The sequence below is a fragment of the Centroberyx affinis genome, unplaced genomic scaffold (genome assembly GCF_046629955.1).
Source record: "Centroberyx affinis isolate AG114_WGS23_722 - 3 ecotype Tasmania unplaced genomic scaffold, CSIRO-AGI_Caff_v1 ptg003770l_1, whole genome shotgun sequence".
NCBI lineage: Eukaryota > Metazoa > Chordata > Actinopteri > Beryciformes > Berycidae > Centroberyx > Centroberyx affinis.
The window spans coordinates 41765-68834 of NW_027281646.1; the positions used below are offsets into that span (position 1 = coordinate 41765).

Below are 27070 nucleotides of genomic sequence, written 5' to 3' on the forward strand. Positions count from 1 at the left end.
TCTGAAGTCTGCCTGGTGGGACCGGAGCTTTATTGGCTGGAAAGGAAGCCGGCGGAGTTGCGAGGGCCTGAGAACTTGGATGAGAGGAAGCTTTTGAAACTTCCCACATCGGCATTAGAGAGATGAGCCGCTATTCAGCGCTCGCTCCCGACCTACACCGACACACACACACACACACACCGCGCAAATACACACATAAAACAGGCCCGCATACACAAGCGTGCCCGCAAACAAACACACACACACACTCGTGGCTGTGTGCGCACGTATATAGCATGAGCGCACACACACACACACACACACACACACACACATACACACACATACGCACGCACACTTTGGCTTCCTTTTTATCTGCCGGCCCACAAGACGAGGCTGGGCTCTAATTGGTCCTGGGGGAGATTGGCAGGCCGAGCGGAGCAACGAGGAGGCCCGACTCTCTGGAGACAAACAACAGGAGGAGGAGTGGCAGGAAGAAAAGGGCCACCGCTCCACAAGTAGAGAGCGAGCGGAGAAAAAAAAAAAAAAAAAAAAAAACAAGGAAGAGGAGGAATAAATGAGCGAGAGGGAAGGCAGGAAAAAATGGGGGGGGGGGGGGAAGAAGGCGCGTTCACTCCCTGCCAATTAGTGGTAACGTTCTATTGATACGCCGGGCCCAGTTTGATGTGCAAAATTCCTGCGGAAAGTCCAACGCGCTCCATCAATTAAAAGCAATACCAGACGGGCGTCTCCAGAATGTAACACCTCTCTGTACTTAACTAATTTCCCTTCAGTTTATCGAGCCTCCTCCTGCCTCTGCCTCCTCCCCACCGCGTCCCAAAAGACGAGAGAGCGAGAGAGCGATAGATGCAGAGAGAGGGAGAGAGAGAGAGAGAGAAGAGATGGAGGTGGTTCTTCAGAAGAGATGAAAGGAATATCTGATCAGAGGCTCTAACCTGCAGCCAGCACCTTGGTCTTCCGCCCTTTCAGCAGTTTCTGCACCCGGCGAAGCTGCAGGTGGTTCTCATGGCTGCGGGCGTTGTCCTGGATACGCTGGGACACCTCGGAGACCGCCGTCACTGCCCCTGCAGCACACACACACACACATTTGTATTACTATAATTGTGAGGACCATCATCGATGAAATCCATTCCCTGACCCCTAACCCTAACCTAATCCTAATTTTAAATTTAAAGGGGCATTAAGTAATCTATGCCTTTTATCAGCCCCTAGTGGCGACTAGTAGGAATTGCAACAACATTGACAGAACTTATCTTCTTCTACACAAACTCCAACCCTAACCCTAACCCGAGTACGGGCCGGAAAAGAGAGTCATCGGTATTGATCAACCCTACCAACCCAGATCTATTATGGTCTGTTATTATGGTCTGTGCTATTGGGCAGGAAACAATCTCACTTATTGCCCTTTTAACCTTGAGCCCAAGTCCTGATCCTAAACTAACCTGAACCCTCACTCTAACTAAAACCTAGGTATGGGACGATATATATCGAAATTCAATATATCGCAATGCAAAAATACAATACGACAATACGTATCGCGAGGCAAAAAAATAATAGCTGCAGTAAGCACAAATGGGATAGTTTGCCCATCACAATTTCACAAGCTGTCCATTGAAATCATATTATTTGCATTTTGTAATGACATTTTTAAATTAAATTAAAGTTTACATTCTAGCGAGACAATGTCATCGCTAGAAAGATTTGTGGCTCAGAAATAAACATAATTCTGCACAGTCACTTTGTTGTCATTGAACTTGTATTTATTACATCGTATCGTGGTTGTATTGAATTGTGAACCCCATATCGTGTATTGAATCATATTGTGCATAGCATATCGTCCCATCCCTACTAATTCTAATTGTAACCCTTATGTCTTCATTCTAAAGGAGCCCCTTCCTCGTCCTCCTGGTGAAGTATGATAATGTAAGAACACACACAGAGATACGCACACACACACACACACACACACACACACACACACCGAGGCTGCCAGAATGCATTAGTCAAAGCAGAGCCGTCCTCCCCTCGCTCAGTGGCATCATGTTATTTGAAGTGCTCCATGGAAGGGAAATGAACAGCGATCTCCGGGGGATTCACACGCCTCTCTGTACCTCCTCCACCTGTGGCCATATTCTCACACTGTGCATGCGTGTTTGCATTTACCGATCCATCCGCTGAGACAGATGCGCCCAAGGGTGTACGGTGTAGGGTGAGACCATAACATCGGTTTTAACGATATCCGGGTCTGATGCTGTCCTTTTATTAAAAATGGGATATGGTCCAGTCAGTGTCATCCACCTCTGATATGACGCCGTTTAATTGATTACATATTTATTGTAGAATTGCTCAATACTACACTGGATGTCTATGGGAAGACCTTAACCTGAATATTATCCTGGGTTTTAGAATGAGAATAAGTTTCATTGGACAACTAAGTTTACATATACAAGGAATTGGACTTGGACTCACATAGACAACAACAAAAAATTACAAAAAGTTGTATATAAAAAGATTTATAGTAGTAATTTAGGGAAAAGGTGTCTTTTTGAGGCAGTATATAAAGAACATGGTATGTATAGTAAGTAAGTAGAATAAAAAAAGCTATGGACATTTTTTGGAGTTTTAGTGTCACACTGAATACTTGTCATTTTGAGGATTTTTTTACATGAAAATGGTCAAATTTAAAGATATTGAATGTTGGCACAAAATACCAGCTATCAGCAGCTTCAATCCAAAAAACATAGTGGTATCGGTCTTCAAAAAACCCATGTTGGTTGAATTCTAGTATGGTGATGCACTAAGGCCTTTTGCATCCAAACATCCAACCAAAGCCAGGGAAGGCAGACACACACACACACACACACACACTCACACACACACACACAGATGAAGCAGATGCTGGCCTTGTTTTTGCAGGCTCACTCAGCATCCATGCCTGATTTTGCTTGATTTCATCATCAGCCCCTCGCAGAGAACTTAACCCTGGTGTGCGAATTAAAATATCAAAACAGTCCTGATTGGGCTAGATGGGCCGCTGAGTGGGTTCGGGCCGGGGTGTGTGCCGAGCGCGAATGTGTGTGTGGGGAGGCCTTACGCGCGGCGATATTAATTAGAGCGATGCTAGTCCTCACCGCGGGGGCCCCTGCAGCCCATAATGCATTGCCCCCCTGCAAATCAGCTGAGCCGTCATCAGGTAATTGTATGCAAACAACAGCATCCCCTAATAAGCATGGCTCATTTGGTTAAATAAACCTATTTCCTCCAATGTGTTTACCATAACATAAAACCAATTCCCAAATCAGCTCTTGTGCAAGATGCTGGTGTTTTATGAGCTTGTGTATTGATAATCTACTCGGGTTCCTCTATTCCGGCCAAACCGCATCGCTCCACGCGGATCTGGAAAAGAAAAATCTCTCACAAGCTACCTTGCCTTTCCGAAACTTTGCCCTAGCACAAATAGGCAAATCATTAATGCTAGACAGAACCATCTAATTATTGTGCGCCGGCGATAATTGCTGTAGACATTTAGGCCTACATCATTAACACATCCAAAATAACAACAAACAGATGGATTCTAATTTCAAGCTCAACTTTTCTGCTTTTGTTCTGAGCGCTGGAACTCGCCGTCTGAACTTGCTCCTCAGGGCGACTCCTCCACACTAAAATAATCACGGCCTAATTGGCTCGCTTAACTTCACAACAATTACAATGTAAACCAAACAAGGCATCCGTGTAGACTTTTTTTTTTATCTTACTGTACGCGTTTGGAATATTTTCCATTGCCTGCTTTATAAAAACAACAACTCCTAATTACAGTATTCTTGGTCTCAACGCTGGCCAAGGCATTAATAATACATCTAGCACGATTAGACATTCCAAAGACATCTACCACTTCTTCCAGCTCTTTATTCCATTTATCCGGAGTATTTAGACAGTATTTTGACCATGGGACTACGACGAGTGTTAACTTTTGCTATTAAATCTCTCACAGAGTTGGAGAGTTGTTTCGGAGGCGGGTCGCGGCTGGTTATGGGTGCTGCGGAAGAGTCGGGGCGAAGAGGGTGCCGTGTTAACACAGGCTGATGAAAACTCCTGAAGCACCGCAATTACAACAATTAAATTCATGCCGTTCCACCCCGAACGCGCTGTGAGGGGGGGGAATGGGAGGCTGGGGAGAAGAAAAAAAAAAAAAAAGAAAACAGACAAAGAAAAAGAAAAAGCAAACCGACACAGAGCAACACAACAAGAGGAACGTGAAAAACAACAACAACAAAGCCTCTTGTGATTCTCCCCGCTAGTTTGCTTAATCAGATACAATGTGATTTGTCTGGAATTTCTTTTTTAAATAATTCCCCTTACAATACAACCGGGCTGACTACGGGAAGTTTTTCTCTCACCCCCCCCACCCCCCAACCCGCCGCCCCCTGCCCCCCCCACTCCGTAAAAAGCTGAGGAGTTTAAAAAAAGGATCTCTAATGAGAGGAGGAAGAGGCGATGGTGGAGCACATTTAGATATGTACCTTCATCTTAGAGTCAGAGGCTGTTTTAATTTGTAAGCAAAGGCAGCACACAACCAATGAGATTTTAATTGATACACATAAATAATTCCTTGTGTACATTTGCACTTGAGTCAGATTCGCTGTTTATTTGACGATTGAAATTAGTCATTATCGGGATTCGTGTTGATGTTGAAGATTTTATTTATTAATATAGCTCCCGCTTAATATCCTCTGATCCGGTCCCAATTAATTATGTCAAAATCCACATCAAACTAGAACTTAGACTCACATTGAGCGCTGCCTTGCTTTCATTCCTCTAGTAGCCAAGCACTGCTGTGACAATAACAACAAATGAGTGATGAAAGGGAAGGAGAGCATTTTCCTTTGTTCCTCAAATGAAGATAATGAGGCCTGTCTTTCACACTGACAATGCTTGGTTGGCGCGGTGCGAGCGCTCTCGGTTGATTTTCTTTTGTTTTCCTGCTGTTGGAGGACTCGCCTTACAGGCTATAACTGTACAACTGTTTTGAGTCTCATGCGCTTGAAACTGCCTGTCACAGGTAGGAAGAGCTCCACTCTGAACGAGCCAAAAGTCTTTGTGACTGGCGATGCAAAGCAGATCATCATCACATGCATTTCACTTGTTGTTAGGCTGGTGCTGCTGACAAACTCCCAACAATCCTGACAAACTGGAAAGGGAAGAGGTGCAAATCAAACTGGGTGACAACAACATCAACCTCAGCTTCACACGTGTGCAAATGCGAGTCTGCAGCTCCAGACAGATCTCTTGACAATAAAAGCACCCGGAAACGTAGCTGGGTTAATCCATAAATATTTTTCCTTGAAAGGCAACACAATGATTATTGAGCTAGCCGCACGATGGGGGAGACACTTACTTGAAAGCTGCTGAAACTCTGGGTTGTCTGGACTCGTGTTCTCTGTCAGGTCCTGTAGGAAATGCTTATACCTGAGAGAAAAGTGAAAATAAACAAGGTCAACATGTGCTCGATGTCTAAAAATACCATTGACGGAAGTGTAAAAAGTAAACTGGAACAACAAACAGTTGGTATAAGCGAGCGAGACGGGCCTTGTCATTTCAATCTAACACTATTCATGTCGCCCAGCCACTATCAGAGCCACGGCGTTCATTGATCAGCGCACTCTTTGTCAACTCGTACCAAACGAGGCTCGTCCTGTCAGCGCAAACTAGACACAAAAACAGCAGCGGTGTCTTGAAGGCTTGGCAAAACGCACCTCTGAGGCGTCCCGAACGGGAAGCGCAGCAACAAGACCAGAAAACATACAAAGTGGTCTTTCATGCAGTTTTGATTTAAGCTCCTGACTGATGCAGATGGAGAAACCAGGTTTCGCTTTGAAGTTGCGATGATGGTGACAACCTCTGACAGATACAGCTGTAACATGACAGAATGGAGATCTGCAGTGGTTTTACTCCAGTCCTCCTCAGATAGATTGCTTGGCAGGGAACAAATTAAATATTGACTTACTGTATCCAAATACAGGGGTTATAAATGACGGGGTAAATCAGGAGCCAGACCATTAAGGAAATGGCCCTTGTCATAGAACAAGAAAAAAAAGGAAAATTTGGGCCTATTTATCTTCACTCAAGCAATTGAGGATGAGCTCAGCTAACAATAATTCACACTCTCCTTAATCATATCTGATGTAGCTTATTCAGCGCTGATCACTAGCACTCATCTTTGCAAATATCACATCTCATTCAGAAGGGCAGAGATAACTTTTCATAATGCACTCTCAAGAAGTCAGAAGAAAAAAGATGGAGAAAAGCCTCCGTCACTTAACCTGCAAGGTTCACAATCTAGACATTGACACTGCTCTATTTAAACTCGCTCATAATATCCATAATATCCAAACAATACAGGAATAATTGTCAGTGAAGTACCATGCCCTGTTGAGGCACCACAGGTGAGTAGGGAAAAAAAATGGTTTCATCCTTGCAGAATTTTTTATGTAAAGCTTGGTTACAAATTAAAAAAATATATATATTATGACTTATTTATTTTCTTATTTATTTTGTTATTAACATGTTCAAATTAGCAATTTTATTTAAAAAATGTGTGAATTTACATATCAGTTGGAACACATTTTCCTCAGTGTATAAAGTCAGAGTGCATTTTACCATTTGATTATAATGAATAACTAAATAGCTGGTTTACAGAAGGGTTTGAAAAAACCCAATGTTTTTGGACAAATTGCTTAAAAAATGGCTATTGTGAATATCTAAATTTTAACTATAATAATAGCAGTGGCAAAATATATCAACACCAGCTACTTTTCTGAAATTTGGTGTGCATATCTACAAATTGGGGAAAAAAAGTGTTTTTGCATAGGAAATATGTACGTTTTTTTTTAGCTAATTTTGTGCTTGGTGTACTTGATGCAGCTGGCACAAAAATGCATAAACTATTCATGGTGTCAGGCTTCTCGACAAATTTGGATTTGGGGTTTAGTTACTCATGATCGTTTTTGATGCTTATTTTGTATTATTTTACGAAACTCACGAATCTTACGAATCTCAAAACTGACCATTCCACCCAAAAATCGCCATTTCCACCTCGACTTAAGGCTCCGGCGCCGCGTTTACAGGCCTGCTGACGCTTCCCGTCTTCCCCGCTTCCGAACCGTTCTCGCTCACACTGCTCTATTTCCATTTTATGTGTCAGAGAGTTTTAATCCCCGAGGGCGAGGAGGAGCTGAGGATGAAGTACACCCATTCCCAGGCAGCAGGGCTTCCTAATTGGAGGAGTGCCAGGAGGGAACAATGCCACCGCCTCGGGTCTGGAAATTTCTGCAGCGGTCGACACTGTCAGTCGCCACTCGCCACAGAAGTGTGTGTATGTGTGTGTGTGTGTGTGTGTATACAGGGGGGGTGGTAAGTGTTACAGAATCACCAATGGTCCGATTGACTTCCCACTCAGCTTCTAAGGACTTTTAAGCGAGCTGAGACAACAAGGGCGACCTAGAGAGGGTTCAAGCTTTAAGGACGAGATAGAAGCTCCAATTTATTCTGCTCTCTTTCCCTCCTACCTTCTCTGAAATCAAAAAACAAGAGATGAGTTGCTATTCCAAGCCGAAGAGGAAAAAAAGGGAGCGGATCTTTATTCAGGGCAGCAAACCGAGGATCAGCTAAAGCGATCAAGTTAAGTGCTTGGACTAGGGGAAGTTTCCGGATGGAGCGTGTTCATTATGCGACTTCAGCTTCGCGTTTCTTGTTCCCCTCCGAATGGAAACAAACCAAAACAATGAACACCTTGTCTCATCTGCCCCAGACTGCTTCAAATTAGGCTGCATGGTGTACTGAACAGACAGAACAGTGACAGTATCCAGAGCTAAAAGAGCCCAGATTAAATAATAAAATGTCAAAAAAACAGTATATTGTTGGTGTGTTTTGTTTTTTTGTTGTTTTTTTTTTCTTGTATTTATCTAGGGAAAGTCGAGAGAGCTTCATGCGTTTTTCCAGCAACGCACACACATTCATACTGGGGGCTGTCCAGTACAGCTGAACAATTAAGAAAAAAAAAAATCCAAATCACAATTTGAACTTCTGCAATTTCCAAATCACAGAGGCTGCAATTAATTGCTTCCGAGAGAGGGGCGCCCGACATGGATTTCTAAACAAGGTAATCTCTGGTCCAAGAATCAAGTACAAAATTGGTGAAAAGCTTTAATCATACTCAAACTCAGTAAATCCTGCATACACTTTTTTTTTTCTTGAAACTATTTTAAAGTTCTAAAATATTTATGACAAGGAAAACTTGATGATGATATGAATCGCAGTTTAAATCGCAATTGTGTCAAATAATGGCAATTCGATTTTTTTGTCGATATCTTTCAGCCCTACTGCCCAGTACAACCAGTCTTCTAGTGCTGGCCACTGGGAGAGTTGCCCAATACAACTGCAGTCATGTTGCCCAGTATAATGACAGTTTTCTGCTGAAACCAAGAAGCTCAATTGGGGGTAGGGCTGGGCGATAATTCAATATTATCGTTTATCGCCTTTCAGTGGAATCATATCGTGATGATATGAAGATATTTTGATATCGTGACACACATTTCTACTTTCTGAATTGATGATGACAAGCAAATTTTACTTAAAAACTCTCATAAAATGAGGTATGGTAGGAATATTATTTGAATATTTCTGTTTTGTTCGACACCACACCTAACATTACCATTCGGTTCAATGAGATGAACATTCATTTGATTATTTAACCTGATTTTGCATACATGAACCATATCGTAATATATATTGATATCGAGAAAAATCCTTATGATTGTCATGATATTGATTTCAACCATATCGCCCAGCCCTAACTGGGGGTTCAGTGCCTTGCTCAATGCACCTCGGCATGAGTTGTTGAGGGAAAGGAGTGTTACTCATTCACTTTCCCCATCAACATCTTCCCAGCCCCTCTGGGGATTCGAACCGGCGACCTTCTTTGTCATAACTCCACCGCTTTACACCTCTCGCCTACCGCCACTCCCAGTTTGCAGCTAATTCCTATTTCAAATCAGTCTTACACTGTACACTTTGGACAGCGCAATCTATTTGTGGTGCAAGTTAAGTAACTTATCCCCCCCAATTTCAGTCTCCATCTAAAGCAGTAGTTGTGGAGAGCGTCAGCTTCCTCAGAAATCTTTATCCTGTTTGGTGGGACGATGTGACCTTGAAGTGCATTGACAATTGACATTGATTTCCACTGTGTCTGTCTCTGCCTTGCCTCCCTTCTCTTTGTGCAGTCTGGGCTTGTTTTAGAGACACAGCGGTGCCAGAGAGAGGCCATTAGTGATGCTAGCAGACTGGCTGCCATACAGCACTTCTACTGGCCCATTTGGTGGCATGAGTGGGATGAGCGATGTGTGGCGTGGGAGATTGATAACAGTGCGAGACGGTTTGCATGCATGAATGAGTGCAGAATATAAAATAAAAACAAGAGCGGTTGTTCTTAAAGCTGCACCGGGCAACTTCGCACATTGGCAGCCCCCATTGGCAGTGAGTGGCAGCTGATTGAATTTAGAGGACTTTATCACCCAGAAATCCTGTAAGGTGACATCAGAAAACCAGACGCAGAGGTGGCGGAGGTTCAGCCGTCGCCCAGCTTTCTCTGGATGGTGCTCATTTACTGATGTTTGGGAGACAGTTTTGGATTTGGCTCTTAAAGGTTGCCAGCACAACTCCATAGCAGCCTTCTCCAAAACAACTGAAGTCAGTGGGGACCAGTTCTTCAGAGTTCCAAAAAGACCTACAGTATATTTACACCATCATTTAGTGCAAATCTTAACTACAGCTGATTGATTTGCAGCAAATAATGGTGTATAGGTCTTTCTATTCACAGTGTGATTGTTTGGCTGTTTTTGTTTTGGAACTCTAAAGAACAGGTCCCCATTGACTTCAGTTGTTTTGGAGAAGGCTGCTACCAAGTTGTGCTGGCAACCTCCCTGTGTGTTATATGGACTAACAAATTTTCACCTGAGTAGATGATGACAGAATTTTCAAATTTTGGGTGAACTATTCCTTTAAGTTTGGATTCGTCACTTCCTGTGTGGAGACGATTTCCCACCGGTGACCAAACCGACACCAGAATTTAATTCGGACAAATGGGGTGAATCTACAGCGTCTCAATTAGTGAGGATGGGAGGCTCTTCTCTGCTGCAGCCCCACTTTGTGCCCCACTTAGGCTGATAAGATGGGTGGATTTTTTTACATAAAAATCTTGCCAGGTGCAGCTTTAAGCTTGCTCTCTAATACACTACCTTCTAGCTTTCTAGGCCAAGGTGTTTATAGAGAAAAGCTGCTGCTGTTTTCTTCAACAGCGCTCGAAACAACATGCATCCTGAGAGATTTCGGCGTTGACAGGTGGCAGGAAACTTGGTTTGGCCAGTTGTGTGGATACTACTGTTAACTACCATGAAGTTACGGGAGGTGAACTGCAGAACAGGACGTTCCCGCGCCGCCGAGCCTCCGCAGCGAGGGGGGAAAGGAGCAGAACGGCAACGCTGTTGTAGTCCATTACTCATTAGAAATGAAACGGAAGCCGAACAAGCTCCAATTAAGCCTCCTTCAATTAAGAGACACTTAAAAAGAGAAATAATTTCACTTCTTCCTCTTCTTGTCTCGTCTTGTAATAACAAATACATTACAGGCATTATCAGCAACGGATGCCCTCGTCCTTATTAGGGAGGGGAGAGGAAAATCTAATTAAAGCGACTGCGTAACAAAAAGGGAGCACTCTAATGAGCATTATTACAGCACATTCCAAATAATGTAAACGGAACTTGCTCGTTTAGCCGCCCTGTCCCGCTCATTAGCGGCAAAGCAAAGAGAAGATAATGAGACAATAACGTAATCTGAACCATATTTATAACAGTTCAGATATTCTAATGAAGAATGCAGCTTTAGAAAGCATGCGCTGGCCTAGTTAGGCGATGTGCCTGCCGCCGTCGCCGCAGCAGCCGCTAATTCCTTTGTAATATGCAGATGATATGCAGCCTTTTTTCTCACTCTCTCCCGGCAGACATGTTGGGTCATTTGGGCACTTACACACACGTCAGTAAAGAAGAAGAGATGGAGGAAATATCTGTCTAATTATTTTGCTTTAAATACGTGCATTACGGATTCAAATTTCTAATTAAGAGACAACAGGCGCTGTCAGGCTTCTGCATGGGTTAGTGAACATGGCATAGGCTTGTGGGTAATTACTCAACTTTAATAGCTTCAAAAGAAAGGAATGCACATCCATAGTAAAGCCCGGACGAGTGGAGATACTCCACTCTCCAAACTTCAGCAATTAAAATGTAATATGAAGTGATTGTGAAGAGTGTCTTATCTTCCTCTAAAAGGGTGACTAACTGGGATTTTGCTGAAAAAGAATGTAACTTGCTGCAAATGTGGATATTAGGCGACATTGTTCAGTCAAACTGCAGAATTACTGGAGCTTTCATTATTGTGCGCCATGAGTCAACTTCAAATCAGTGTGTGAATTTGAATTGGACACTTTTCAGTGAATATATTGCAGGGAAATAATAGTCATTCAAGCCTGTATGGGCCAATTGTCTGTGAATAGCTCATATTTAATAATCAGATTCTTGAACCTCTCTATTGAGCTGTGAAGTATGTTCTCTACAGTCGGTGTCAACAGAATCAACTAATGATTAACAACAACACAATGTCTTAGAGCGTCGACAATCGAGGCACATTGATTCGACGCAAGCCTCGCTCCACTAGATGAGTATAGCGCATTGGCAATGAACTACTGGGTCAAGACAGACAACGTAACACCAATTATTAATTGAAATACAACTTGATAACTGCAGGCCATGGAGGAGGGGAGGCACTTAAGACGCTTCATTCAGGATTCTTTCATACGACTAGAAAGGGAAATTCACAAAAAACGACGACCTTGTGTTGGAGAGGCCGGCCGCGTTAAGCTCCTGGAGATGATGAAGCTACCCCGAGTGCTACCTCGGCGCGTAAGCAGTCACTTTTTTTTTTTTTTTTTTAAATCAAATGAGGGACAAATAAAAGGCAAAATCAAGCGCGGCCAGTACAACGCACATCTGAGCTGCTCTCGATGCTTAGGAAAGCACGGCAATGACCCCGAAGACCTCCCGAGTCTACGGCGACGCGTGCTCGCTCGCCACAATGAGCCGACCACTGGGCCGCTCCCCCCCCCCCCCCCCCCTCCGTTAACACTAAATGGTGCTCGGCTTAGAGCAGCTGCATCCCAAGGTCTCCAATTGCCGCCATCTCTATGAGAGCTACATCTCTATTATCGACACAAACACGGCCAATACAGACAGAGAGGGCTGCTATTCACCGCCACAATCAACTCGAGACCCCATCACTGTCATAATGGTAAGCTCAGCGGGGAGGACGGCGGCGACTGCTCCAGCCGGCTCTAGTGGAAGCCACTTAATAAAGGCAATGATTTTATTTCTCCCCCAGCAGCACCGTAAGTATCCACACTCCAGGCCCGGCTTGCCATCCATCATCCTTGAACGGCGATAAGTGACAACAATTTCCTGCTATTCCCGGCTCGTGGAGACGGAGCAAGGTAAGGCGCCGGCCACGGATGATTATCCGGCCGCGCCACTTAAAATCATCATACAATTAGACACATCCCTCGAGTCCCCCCGAGTTTCGCCGAGAACGACGGGCGAATCGATGATGACGACGACGATGATGGGGAAGTGCTCGGGGAAAAAAAAAAAAAAAGGAGTGAGGAAGAGAGAGGTATGAACTGGAGCGAACGAGGCCCGACCGCGGATCTGTCGGAATCGAACACGACTGTGGTCAGAGTCTTCGGATGAGAGGAGGAGGGTGCGCTCGTCTCCCCTCAGAATGTCAAGAGCAGGGTTTCCATTGTCCGGTAATTACCGTTTTTTTTACCGGTAAAATCTGTTGAAGTTCGACATATTTAAAGTGGATACAGACAACTTTTCAACTTTCCCCCCGTTGTCGCCCCCTAGTGTTTCCAAGTGGTATTGTTGTTTGCGCCGCTGTCGCAAAGACAACCAGATCACTTTCCATTAGAGCCTAGCTCCGTGCAACAGAACAAACCATCTGTCTGCTTATCAACTCCTTGATCATAACACAATATAGTAACTTTCACCACTGCTCATTTTAGAAAGGCCACTGCAAGAAAACGTGTTCTTTGTTTAGATTATCAAACGGACAATGGATCATTTGTTTGTTTCTGGCTGCTAGCGTTAGTGTTAGCTAGCGTTAGCAACATGGCTAACGTTGCTAACGCTAGCTAATGCCAGCAGCTAGAAACAAACATAGTTAGATGTTTGTTTCTTCTGGTCCTGGCTTCCTTGTAGCTCCTGGTTCGTTTTCTGGCTGCTAGCGGTAGCGTTAGCAACATGGCTAACGCTACCGCTACCAATAGCTACGGGGAAAACGATCCTATTCAGCAGTAAATAAAAGGGAAGATAGGCCTACGTTGGGGAGGAGAAACGGAACATGAGTTAGATATGCAGTAAAAGTCGGTATCACAGATGTTAAGGTGAAGGGTCGGCTCATCTCGGAGACAACTTCTCTTTCGCATGATGGATGGACGTAACGTATCGAGTGCTCTGCTGTACGCCTGCAGAGATGAGAAGACGAGGAAGAGGGCCTAATTAAGATACAAGCAAGCAGCTTGATAAACCGGTGTCATGATATCTGCCGCATTGGAAAGCGCGCTCCGGCCCATTTCTCCTCTTGTTCCACTAATTAACGAACGAGATCAAGACCGCGTGAAATTACGAAACAACAAAAACGGTTGGTTAACAAAGGAGATTTTGACAGTTTCTGGACAGTCTGAGCACTGACATGGGTGCTACATCAAATAATAATAATTACATCTGTCACCAGGACTCTGCATTGTGCAATGCAGCGGATGACTGGTGAAAAGAAAACAACAAAACAGCAAAACAGAGCTCAAGCATGAAATCTGTGACCCGACTACAACAGTGGAACAGCGATACCGCAACACCTCCACAAACTCACAATGGGCAAAAAGCAGAAATGTGATATGTAACTTACATGCGCATCAATTAAACACAGACAACTGAGGATGCACTGAAAATGTTTCCTGGTAGTTAAAGGAAGAAATCCCCTTACACTGTTAGATATCATCAATCTTTGATGTTCGATGCATTCCAGGAGTTATTTTGTGATGATGTAATTTACTTTTTTTTTTTTTTTTTTTACATATACCACTACAACCATATTTGGCGTGCCAGCAGAACCCTTGCAATGCACAGCCCAAAATGGAAATATAATTGCCTTTACAACACTCTTAGCAAGAAGAGGGCTATTACTAACCTGGAAATCTCCAAAACCCACCCTCCTTTCCAGTCTGGTTGAATGATGTGATGTTTTTTCGAAGCTTGGAAACAATAAAATTCTCTCTTAGGGGAACCACTGATGGTTTCTTCAAGTTATGGAGACCATTTATTGAGTTATTTCAATAACCTGTCAACCATTCCTCCAGACTAAGAATCAAATCTCTAGCCTGTTTACTACATGTATAATCTGTCCCTCCTAACTTGATCTATTAAGTAGGCTGGTACCTTTATAACCTGTCAGTCTATTCCATTTACTCCACTAAATGACAATGTTTAACTCCCTGACGAGTCTCCCTACCCTCTCTCTCTCTTTTTTTCCCTCTCTCTCTTATTTTGCTGTTTGGTTTTGGTTTGTTTATTTGTTTTTTTCTTTTACAACTTCTTGAGTTGTGATGTTGTAGTTACAGTAAAAGTAAAATATGGTGATATGTAATTGACCATTGACTATGTTGTACTTGTCTCGCTTTCACCAATAAAAACAGTTGACACATTTGTTTTGTTTTTTTAACTTTTTTGGTGTATCCACTTTCCCTCAAACTACCTCACCTACTTCTACTTCAGTTAGTCATTTCCTACCTTTGCCTGAGTGTCAGAGAAGGAGGTTCTCTATGTGTAGGTGGAGAGAATGATAGCGAAAGTGTAGTGAGTTTTACCAGTCGAGAAACAATGCTATAACCGGTTGTTCAAATTACAAAAAAAGCAGTTGAAGAAGGCATTGCATTTCACAAACTACCGTTGCATTATGATCTATCGAGGCTACTGTCTGTGGAGAAATTTGTATCTCTTCCTTTTCTACGATTTCCCCGTATGATTGTCGAATATCGGTGCAAAATGGCGGCTCTAGAAAGAAGCCCTTACTCTTTGATTCTGAGAGACTGACACCAAAACCTGACATTTTATTGTTGATGTTTTAGATTTTCTGCAACCAATTTTTTTCCCATTTTAGCTGTGCCGGAAATATTTTGATGGAGACGTGATGTGACGTCACACTGTCTTTAAGGAAAAACACACACAACAACAACAATACAAACAACAATATGTGCCTAGAAATGCAAGGTACATCGCTAATAGCTGTTTTGTTAACAGTGTTAAAGTGTTTCGGGGTGGATTTTCCTCTAATTAGGTGTGAATCTTACTGCTGAATCCGCTGGACGGGAAGTTGAAGCAAGTCCTCCAGTTTGTGATTGCTGAACTCGGGTCTGTCTTCCTGCAGCTTCTTAAAGCGTCTGAAGGCCTTGTTTTTCTTCAGCTGGATCTAAGACAACAGACGAGAGAGAGAGACGCTCCGTTACAAGACGCTCTGACCGGCGGCTAATCACCAGGCGTGCTTAACATGTACTGAGCTAGTGTGTCTTAATCACCGCATTGGGCTTTCCCCCGTGCGTATCCGTATCTTTCATGCTAATATCATTTGCATGCGGCTTGCGGAACTGATGGCGGACATGACACAACCCCTCGACAACCCCCTGAATCTCATGTCACTTTCTGGCTGCGTTCTCCCCCTGACAAACCCACAAATCACCTTGTTGTCACTCATTATTCCAGGTTGCCAGCTGAAGTGTGTGTGTGGGGGAGGGGGGGGGTGGGGGGGGAGCTGCAGCTGTCATTAAATATGCATTTGCAAACCATGTCAGCATGAGTATGTGTCAACATTTGGATGACAAAAAAAAAAAAAAAGCCTTATCTTGTCATCCGCGTCAGTCATCAAAATAAACATGGCTCCTGTATTTAAATAGACCTGCCTGAGTAAAGCTCTATCCTATTTTATAGCATTAAAATCGGCAGTGGATGCCACTTGACTTTAGAGGCCAGCTATGGTGTGTGTTGGTGCCTGTGTGTGTGTGTGTGTGTATGTTGCTCACACAGCTGCTTAGCTGGTCATTACGCCTGTGGCAGCTGGAGTTGGACATAGTGAAGCAGACAGGTGGTGAGTTAGTGGAATGATGGGTACAATGTGAGAGGAATCAGTTATTAAGGTGCACTGTTGGGAAAGTGAACTGAGGGCAGAAATTAGACACCTTAAAGAGATGACAGCTTGGATTTAGCCTCAAAGTTTGCCGACTTAATGTAAAAAAAACCAAAAATTAAAGCTGCACTAGGCACTTTTTGCACGTTAGCGGCCTCATATGGCAGAGAAAGGTAATTGTTTTAATTAGGGCTGCAACTAACGATTATTTTCATTGTCAATTAATCTGTCGATTATTTTCTCGATTAATCGATTAGTTGTTTGGTCTATAAAATGTCAGAAAATGGTGAAAAATGTGGATCAGTGTTTCCCAAAGCCCAAGATGACGTCCTCAAATGTCTTGTTTTGTCCACAACCCAAAGATATTCAGTTTACTGTCATAGAGGAGGAAAGAAACCAGAAAATATTCACATTTAAGAAGCTGGAATCAGAGAATTTTGACTTATTTTTCTTCAAAAATTACTCAAATTAATCGATTATCAAAATAGTTGGCGATTAATTTAATAGTTGACAACTAATCGATTAATCGTTGCAGCTCTAGTTTTAATTTTGATGACTTCAATACCCAGAAGCACTCGGCCAGTCTGTGACGCTTTATACCAAAGTTGGTTTTAAATAGTAAAAATGTACTACTAACAACAAGACTGAAGAGCTTTTATCTTTATGAAAACGTGAGCAGTAAAATGTAAATAGGCGTAGATGGAAATTTACGCACGTTTGGGTATTCATCGACTAGTAGCTCCGATTTGTTCTGAACGACATTTACACCTGACCTGAGCAGGTGGGATTCCCTGCCAGTGACCATACCCCAACACTAGAATTTAGTTTGGGCAAATCTATAGCATCTCAATTATTGGGGAAAGGGACACTCTTCTCTATCAGAGCCACATTTTGTGTTTTGTTTTCACATAGAAATCTGGACTAGTGCAGCTTTAAATCACCTATCATCTACAGTATGTTACTCACTCAGTTTTTTCAAGCTGGCATTGTTGGCATTGCTCCCACATTTGTAGATTGCTTCTACAGTATTTTGCAGCAATAGATGATTAATCCTTGAATTAATAAAAAAATGGACAGATTTGGTTCAGAATTGAGCCTGTTAAAGTGAACTGAGTCTCTGTTTGCTTTATTAGGGCAGTGGTTCTCCGAGTGGGGTCCGGGGACCACCAGGGGTCCTTGAGGGGGTCCACAGCAAACTGATGAATTGTTGTGAATTAAAATTCGCCATTGTTTAATTTACAAGAAGTTACAGAATGTAGAAGAATGACTGTTTTGATCATAGTTTCACTGTTATCTCTCTACCTACAATACATAATCATGGAATTCTGGACAAAAAAATCATATCTAGCAATTAAAATATTCTCAGCTTTGGGTCCGAGAGACAAAATCTCATCAAATGGGGGTCCGTGGCTCTAATGTGGACTAAATAAAGGGTCCTTGATATAAAAAAGGTTGAGAATCACTATATTAGGGGACAGACTGATCACTGTGGTCACCGGAGTAAACTAGCAGTCCTGTCGCTAACACAGCCTCCCCTGTTCAGCCAATTACTGGCGTGTTGACCTGGAGGAGAGATCAATGCAAACTTGCATGGCTCAGTCCATAATCAATGCGATCAGTCAATATTCTGCAGACACATCCTTCCTCTTAATTAAGACAATATTATCTTTGCAGCTTTGATGAATCAGAGCAGATGTTAGCTAGCAGTGGGACATCAGTGCTGGTCCATCAAAGAACACCTGGAAGTAAAGCATCCCTGACACAAAGGATATACGATTCTACCATGTAGCACTTATAGCCATACCTGCCTCCAGGCCGATATTTACTTAGATGAGGCAATATTTTACTTAGGGTTGGACATTTTTAACAAGCAGAGCAGTCTTCATGAACAGTCAAATTACATCACTGTCTGCACCGGGAATCTGTAGATGCCACCAATGTTTATTTTTTTGGACTTGAGTTGCCATGGTTCGTTATATTAGAGAATTTTTAACAATGTTTACAAATGTTTGCTGGCCAGTGTTGGTGCTTGGCTGAAACCTTATGGTGGTACTGTATGTGTGGTGCAAACTGAAAATGTTCAGAAACAGTGAAATATCACCTCATCAACTCTAACCCTATGTTCAGACAGAATGTGGAAAAAACGCCTCCCCCAATAAACTTTGTTTTATCATTGCAAGGACAGTCTTTATTTATTGAACATATATAATTAATCTGATTATTAGGTCAACTTAAAGGATTTTGGTGTCTGCAAAAGTAAGTGACAGCACTTCCACCGTTTTTGTAGAATGACCCAAGATCGTTTTCTCAGCTACAGTGGTAAGCAAAACATTATGATGTCACAGTGAAGTTGACCTAGGAACTTTTGGATATAAAATGTCATCACTTCATCATTTTATCCTATTAGACATTTGTGTGAAATTTTGTCATAATTAGCGTATGAATTCTTGAGTTATGGCCAAAAACGTTTTTTTGTGAGGTCATAGTGACCTTGACCTTTGACCACCAAAATCTAATCAGTTCATCCTTGAGTCCAAGTGGACGTTTGTGCTAAATTTGAAGAAATTCCCTCGAGGCGTTCCTGAGATATCGCGTTCACGAGAATGGGTCGGACGTACGGACGGATGGACGTACGTACGGACGGACGGACAACCCGAAAAACATAATGCCTCCGGCCACGGCTATCGCCTGCGCGGAGGCATAGAAAACAGTGACAGCGCAAATGCATGCAAAGTCAATGGGAGAAGGCACATGGAGCGAGGTTGGATGCGACTTCGCTCTAGGCGCCGCATATTGAGGCGAAGAGGCGTTCACTCGAGGTGAAATGTTTCAACTTGAGCCAGAATTTGGCGTGACGCAGGAAAGCAGAGGCGAGTCAGATTCCAGCAAGAGTCCATCCACGTGTCTGTAAATGCCCCCCCCCCCCCAAAACCACTAATCATAACGGCTGGCTCTATCTTCTGCGGTTTCGTCACATGACAAAATCTCACCTCACAGTCTGAACGTATGGTAATGTACTCTAATAAAGTCAATATTACATTGTAACAACCGTGGTCGCCTTCCTGCTGCTTTTAAAATAAATTCCCTCACTATTTCATTCCTAGTGCTGCTCTCAGCATAACAATGAGCGAGGGCTGCAGCTCTTCATCCATGCAGTGAGTACCAGGTGCCTCATAAGTCGAGGTGCTGATTAGCGGACGGATCCCCGGTGCACTCTTTAGGCCAGATGATGGAGGGAAAGGCGGCTCTAATAAGATGAAGGCTGCACGACGGGCCGGGTGTCGTCCTTCCAGTCAAGAGCGTGACTCAATTTGGTCGACGGTTGAAGTCGTGTTAAATATACATGGCCATGCCTTTAGCTGGGCGGCAGCCGTGACAACGCCTTTGGGACTCAATCAGGGCTTTCTGTAAGGTTCAGAAAGCCAAATACGAGACTTTTAAAGAATTTGTAATGCTACCGGGTAGGGATGGGACGATATATCGAAATTCAATATATCTCAATACAAAAATGTGACGATATGTATCGTGGGGCAGAAAAATTGATCGTAATAGTAGCGCCATTTTATTATTTTCACTTTGTAATGATATTTTTAAATTGTTGTTTATAATTGCTACAATTATTAAGACCAATTTAAAGTGGTAATCCGAGAGATCCCTGTTTTTTTTTTTGTCTCCGTCTTTGGTGCTTATGGTCCTTGCTGTGATGTTTTGTCTTTTTTTTTGTTTAGGTACATGATCTCCTAATTTTATAGTTGCATCAAAATGAAAATTAATTCAAAATAAATAATAATAATACCTAATAACTGTATTTATGACATTTTAACACTTGGTAAGGTAAATTCATTTAGTGTCATGAATTCATGCCAGTGCCATGAATGTCATAGAATATGAATATTTATGACTGATACTGATACTAGTCCCAAAAAAAAAACACAGTCCAAGAAAAAAAAAAAAAAAAGACAGTGTTGTCCGCCTCTGATATGATGGATATGGTGCAGTTTGATTATACTGTATATTTATTGTAGAATTTATCTATTCTACACTGTCTATGAGAATCCCTTAACATGAACTGATTCAGACATTTTGATCAGATTCCACACAAGTACGCATGAATATGAACAGGAATATTATTATTACTATTATATTATTATTATAGGCTTTTCCGCCCTGACAAGAATAAAATTACGGAGGAAAGGCTGAATACTTTCCCCCATAATTAATACTGAAGGCTTTCACCCATATTGGTTGAATCCTAGTTTATATAACCCCAATTTGCTCTATTCTTATTTATATCCTATTCTTCTTTGCTGTATCCTTTTACTATCTGCTGCTGCAACGGCCCAGTGTCCCCACATGAATCATTAAAATCTAATCTAATCAAATTTGATCTAATTTGATCTAATGTGTTTCTGATTTTGAACATCTTGTAAGATGTACATCAGTGCACCAGGCTGACATGTAGGAGTGTGACTACTATCTAGCACTACCACACTACCACCAGTGGTAGAAAGTAACTAAGTACATTTACTCAAGTACTGTACTTAAGTACAATTTTGAGGTACTTGTACTTTACCATTTTATGCTACTTTGTACTTATACTCCACCACATTTTAGAGGTAAGTATTGTACTTTTTACTCCACTACATTTACTGTATTTCACAGCTATAGTTACTAGTTACTTTTCAGATCAATATTTTATATTTAAAACATTTGATCATCTTTATAAAATAACTATAAAATAGCATTGTTATAGATTAGACTACCCAAAAGTATAGCTAAATTGTTAAGATTAGCTTCACGTGGACAACTTTAAAATGCTGCTTACATGTACATGTATGTCAATAAATCAGTATTAATATTCCAATAATTTATGAAAAATATAACTGTCTAAATGGGGACAGTTTGCATAATGAGTACGTTTACTTTGAAGTACATTTTGCTGCCAATACTTATGTACTTTTACTTAGATTTTTAATGCAGGACTTTTACTTGTAATGGAGTATCTTTACATTGTTGTATTGCTACTTTTACTTAAGTAAAAGATCTCAGTACTTCTTCCACCACTGCCTACCACACTAGAATAAGTGCGTCCACGTACCCCGAGCACCTTGCTGGCATTGTGGATGTTGTCCACATAGGTGTTGTAGTGCTGAAGCTGTGGACAGAACTGCTCAAAGCCCCGGCCAAAGTATCCATTCTCCAGATGGACCAGCAGAGATCTGCAAGGAAGGACACAAGTAATCAACTAGGGAGCCTACAAAACAAATATAACATACATTTGCAATAGAACGCAAGCATTGCCATTATAATCCCATTGGGTTGCTGTCACATCTTTTTGTGGCAGGCAGGCGAGCAGGCAGACATCATTATCTAGTCACAGCAACATCCTTAACTCTAATAGAGGACATGGCGGAAGTAACCACTTCACTATCTGCTGCATATTTTTTGTGCATCACAGACCCTTGACACATTCATTTCAAAGTGCCCCCCAGTGAGCATTTAGCCTCCAGTCAAACCGCATCGGACTTTGAGTTAGTGCACATTACCGCCTAAGAATGCACTGCTGCTCTGCATCAGTGGAAGAAAAAAAAAACAAAAAAAACGGGAGCTCAAATAAAGCAAGATCGGATCTGAAGCATCATTTTGAGCTAAGGCACACATGTTTGGAGAGAGTGCGGAGGTTGAGCAAAGTTCAGAGGATTGCTTCCCGGCTAATGGGAAGTTTAGCAGGCAAGACTCCGTCGCGTTATTTGAAGGCCTCTCCCTGTGGGTGACATATTTACCGGGACCCAGACGGTAGGTCTACCTTCAGGGCACCGGAGGGCCACTTTGTAGTGTGAACGCGCCCGCTGAACCCGGGAACAAAACAACCGGATCAAGGCGGCGGCAAAGCAGTCGCTCAGCCTGTCAGGCGCATTACAGTAACACGGACGCAATTGGTTGGGGGTGTTGACACTTGTGAAGGAGCTTGTTATCCAAACTTAGAGGAAGTACCACACACACACAGACACACACACACACACACACACACACACGAATCCTACTCTCTAATGATGTTCCCAGAGACTTTGCGTTCGTACATGCTGGAAGAAGGAGCACTTTGCCGTTGAAGTTGATTTAAATAGATTTTAATGAAGTTGCGCGCCAAGGTAGCCTCTGTTCATAATCAGGAGATGCCGGAGCAGCCGAGAGAGTTCTAACGAGGGCAAAGGGCGGGAAAAACAGTGTTTCCGTTCCCCCCCCCCCCCCACTCACAGCCAGAGGCTATTATGATAAATATGAAATTATGGATTACATTTTTTTTTTTTTTTTTTATACTTTTTTTTTTTTCCACAGCAATTAAATTGTCTGGCCATCAGCGGCGGGACGAAGACAACATTAGCATTCCTCCTGTGTCGCGTTAATCCACATTAATTCTGAGCAGTCGCGACATCTGGGGTGGATGCAACCTCGACCAAACAATCCGGGCCTATGTGGCTTCATTTGCGTGGGGCTCGAACGGAGGAATACTAATTGTTGCCACGCGGTTCGCAAAAAAAAAAAAAAAAAAAAAAAGCATAAAAAAAGAAAGAAATAAAGACCCCAAATAAAGCCGGAGCAAATAAAGCCGGCGGCCCGCGTTGATCTCAATGAAGGAGTGTACGTTTTGGTTTATGCTGCGTTTCTTCCCTCTGCTGTCGACAAGGAGTGACTTCTGTCACGCGGGATGCTATTTGATCTATTTCCACACCACATTTATTCTCATTAAGACCCCCCCCCCCCCCAACCCCACCCCTCCCCGACGCCCGCTTTTGGAATATTCACCTTTCAAACGCGGCTGTTGATATTGTGCCACTCACGGGATAAAGTGACAGCTCTTTCAAGTTCGTTATTTCCAGTTTGTTATGTAGCAGTCGGGGGGGATAATTGGGTTGCTCCTTCCATTGCCTGGTCTCTACTCCCCATAAACAGTCATAACCAGGATAAATGGCGTGGCATATCAATATATTCAAATGTCGCCTCCTCTTATGTAACCTGGCGATGTTTAATGAAAGCGGAATTCATTAACTGCGCTCCCCACTCCGGAGTAAAGTAAATAAAACCAGGAGATGTCAATAGAACACACCTCCACCCTGCGCACACAAACAAACACACTTGTATTAATATCAGAGGACCATTAGCCTGCGCGTAGTTGACAAGCGAGCCTCTCACAGAATGTTTCTGGGACTGAAGTCGTTTCTTACCTGCTTTAAAAACACTGTTTAAAAATCTGGGGCTGGTTGCACGAAACACCCTTAAGTCTTCTCCTTAAGGTTTCCTCAAAATGTTCACTTAAGTATTTAAGGTTTTCTCCTTATCTTATACTTAAGGAGTCCCTTAAAGTTAGTTAAACCGTTGCACAAAAGACCTTAGCAACCAAAGTAAGGAAAAAAAACTTAAGGTACCTCTGACTATCTTAACCACAACATGGCAGTGTTTATGGCGATAAATTAAGAAGTTGTTGTATTTTTTTTGGACCTCTTGGATGAACCTCTTCACCAGACTTCTTGAATTAATTTTCATCGCAATTTCCTCCCACATTCGTTGTTTTCCGTTTGTTGTTATTTACGGATCAAATTTACTTTTTAGTATGTGCTTTCTTTTATTGTATTCCTCCAGAAGTATAATCTTTTCCTCCTCTGACCAATTTGGTGTTCTTGTCTTTTGCCATTTTTTTTTTACGATCTATAGGCCAACTTTGATAACAGGTATCACAAGCGCAAGTGCAAGCAAAGAAACGGTCTCCATGGAAACTGTAGAATTTTACCGCTTTAAAATCTCTTTCAATGCAGGAAATGCCTTAACGTTTTTCCTTAACTAAGGAAACCTTTTAAGGGATTCTGTGCAACACCCTTAAGTAAGTCCCTCAGCTAAGGAGAAATTAAGCCTTAAGTGTCATACTGAAGGAGAAAACTTAAGGTGTTTTGTGCAACCGGCCCCTGCCCTTTTATTTAGCAGCATTTGTGCATATCATCGTTATCATCCGCCAAGATTTGAGCATTCTAAAAATTTAATAATTGTAATAAAAGCATGTTTTGGGGGATTTTTGTACTGTGATGAAATTCAGAGCAGCTGTGTGGGTGTTCTCCTTGCCAGTAGGGTTCGGGGCGTGGCCCAAGTTGACTGGCATGCCGAGTCAACATTTGGCAATCTGAAAACGAGGTTGTGTTTTGATAGAATCTCTCTCCTTGTTACGTATTAAAGTCATTTTTTTAATCCCGCCCCCACAAATACCGGTTGCTGGGATCAGGGAAATGTATCGGACAGGCTTCTCTGAGCATAGAAATAGCAGATTCTAAGAGTTTACTGGTGTTTGTCACACCCCAGGATGATGAAAATAGCCAATTTAATGAGAAACTGCATATTTTAGTTGGGCATCCCTTTAAAGAATACATCGCTCTGTGTTGAAACGGACGTTAACGGAAGGATGAAAGGCCACGGATCAAAGTTAGAAGCGATCTTGAGGCTGGGCGAGACGACCAGGCTGTTGACTGACTAAACGATTGGTCTGGAGTAAACGCTCGCTGTCCCAATCAGGAAGATGAAGACGAGGGATCACACACTACCTCGTTATGTCATTCAAAAACACTTTCCCATTCGTTCAGAACAGTTCATTGTGAATAGTTAGAAAATAGATGCTCTATAATTTCTGGCTTCATGGTACAGAAGCTACAGTTTACATTTATTGTAACTATTAAATGTTATTAAATGTATTTTTGAAGTGACATTATTACAAGGATAATATGGATGAAGAATTTTGTATGAGACTTCTTTGACTTTGACTAATTGCATACTTACGTGGATTGCTCCAGGCATGTTGCTATTTTCTACCATTTTATATGAGATTTATTTCTCCACATAAAATTGTATAACAATTACCAAGAGTGGAGCAAGTGGAGTTGGGAATAGGGCTGGGCAATATATCGATATTATATCGATATCGTGATATGAGACTAGATATCATCTTAGATTCTGGATATCGTAGTATCGTGATATGGCATAAGTGTTGTCTTTTCCTGGTTTTAAAGGCTGCATTACAGTAAAGTGATGTCATTTTCTGAACTTACCAGACTGTTCTAGCTGTTCTATTATTTGCCTTTACCCACTTAGTCATTATATCCACATTACTGATGATTATTTATCAAAAATCTCATTGTGTAAATATTTTGTGAAAGCGCCAATAGTCATCCCTACAATATTGTCGCAATACCGATATTGAGGTATTTGGTAAAAAATATTGTGATATTTGATTTTGTCCATATCGCCCAGCCCTAGTTGGGAATTACTGATATAAACTAATCAATTGAGTGAGTGGGAGTTGTTGTTAAAAGAAAATCCAACCCTCGGATACTCTTAAACGATTAGATATCATCAATTTGTGATGATTTTTTGTGATGAAGTCTTGTAGTTTACTTTTTTGGTGTACCCACTTTCCCTCAACCTGCCGCATCTACAACTTCTTCAGCTAGTGATTTCCTACTTTTCCCTGAATGCCTTTCAACAACCAACAGAGAAGGGGTGTGAAATTGTTGTTTTCAGCTATGGGTTATAGGTGGCGAGAGCACTAGCAAAAGCAAAGTCTAATCAGGTCTAATCAGGCTACTGTGGGTGGAAAAATTGATCTCTCTTCCTCTTTTACGATGGAAAATCTGTGCAAAATTTTGGCTCAAGTAAGAAGCCATTGGCAGGTTCATTCTCTAGGGACGGGACGATATATCGAAATTCAATATATCACGATACAAAAATGTGACGATACGTATCGTGGGCCAGAAAAATGAATCGCGATATTAGCTCCATTTTATTCTGCTGTAGTAATCACAAAAGAGATGGCTTGCCAATCACAATTTCACAAGCTGTCCATTGAAATTATATCATCTGCACTTTGTAATGACCTTTTTTAAATTGTTGTATTAGGGCTGGGCGATATGGCTGAAATCAATATCATGATAATCATAAGGATTTTTCTCAATATCAATAAAATTAATGTTCATCTCATTGAACCAAATTGTAATGTTAGGTGTGATGTCAAACAAAACAGAAATATTCAAATAATATTCCTACCATACCTCATTTTATGAGTTTTTAAGTAAAATTTGCTTGTCATCATCAATTTAGACAGCAGAAATGTGTGTCATGATATTAAAATATCTTCATATCATCACGATATCATTCCACTGAAAGACGATAAACGATAATATTGAATTATCGCCCAGCCCTAGTTTACATTCTAGCGAGCTAACGCCATTGCTAGAAAGATTTGTGGCTCAAAAATAAACATAATTCTGTCACTTTCTTGTCATTGAACTTTTATTTATTACATCGTATCGTGGTTATATTGAATCGTGAACCACATATCGCGTATCGAATCGTATCGTGAGATAAGCATATCGTCCCATCCTGACTATGTCACTTGGTAGGGATGGGACACTTGGTGAGTCATGGGCCGCTTCGGCCACACTGGACCAACCAAATCAGGCCCGGGCTCCGACTGGTCTGGAGTTGTCCGGAGTCTTGAACCCGTTCCCACTACAGGATAATCTACATGACCGTCGGGAGTCTTGAGTCCATTCACACTAGAGGACAATAGGGCTGAACGATTTTGAAAAAATATCTAATTGCAAATATTTTGACTATATTGCAATTCGGTATGATTTGCGATATTAGAGGGAATGATCATTTTTACATCATTATTCTCATTTTCATTGAAAAACGT

At 42.0% G+C, this 27070-nt stretch overlaps 1 protein-coding gene across 1 annotated transcript in view; it reads right to left on the reverse strand.

Annotated features, from left to right (window-relative positions):
• arhgef39 (Rho guanine nucleotide exchange factor (GEF) 39) overlaps positions 1-27070 on the reverse strand; it is a 48355-nt gene that overhangs the window by 16352 nt on the left and 4933 nt on the right. Inside the window, exons 3-6 of the mRNA XM_071541015.1 lie at positions 21437-21557; positions 15509-15627; positions 5396-5466; positions 936-1064 (exon numbers count right to left, since the gene is read on the reverse strand). Of these exons, the coding sequence (XP_071397116.1) occupies positions 936-1064; positions 5396-5466; positions 15509-15627; positions 21437-21557 (440 nt within the window). The remainder of the gene's footprint in view (positions 1-935; positions 1065-5395; positions 5467-15508; positions 15628-21436; positions 21558-27070) is intronic.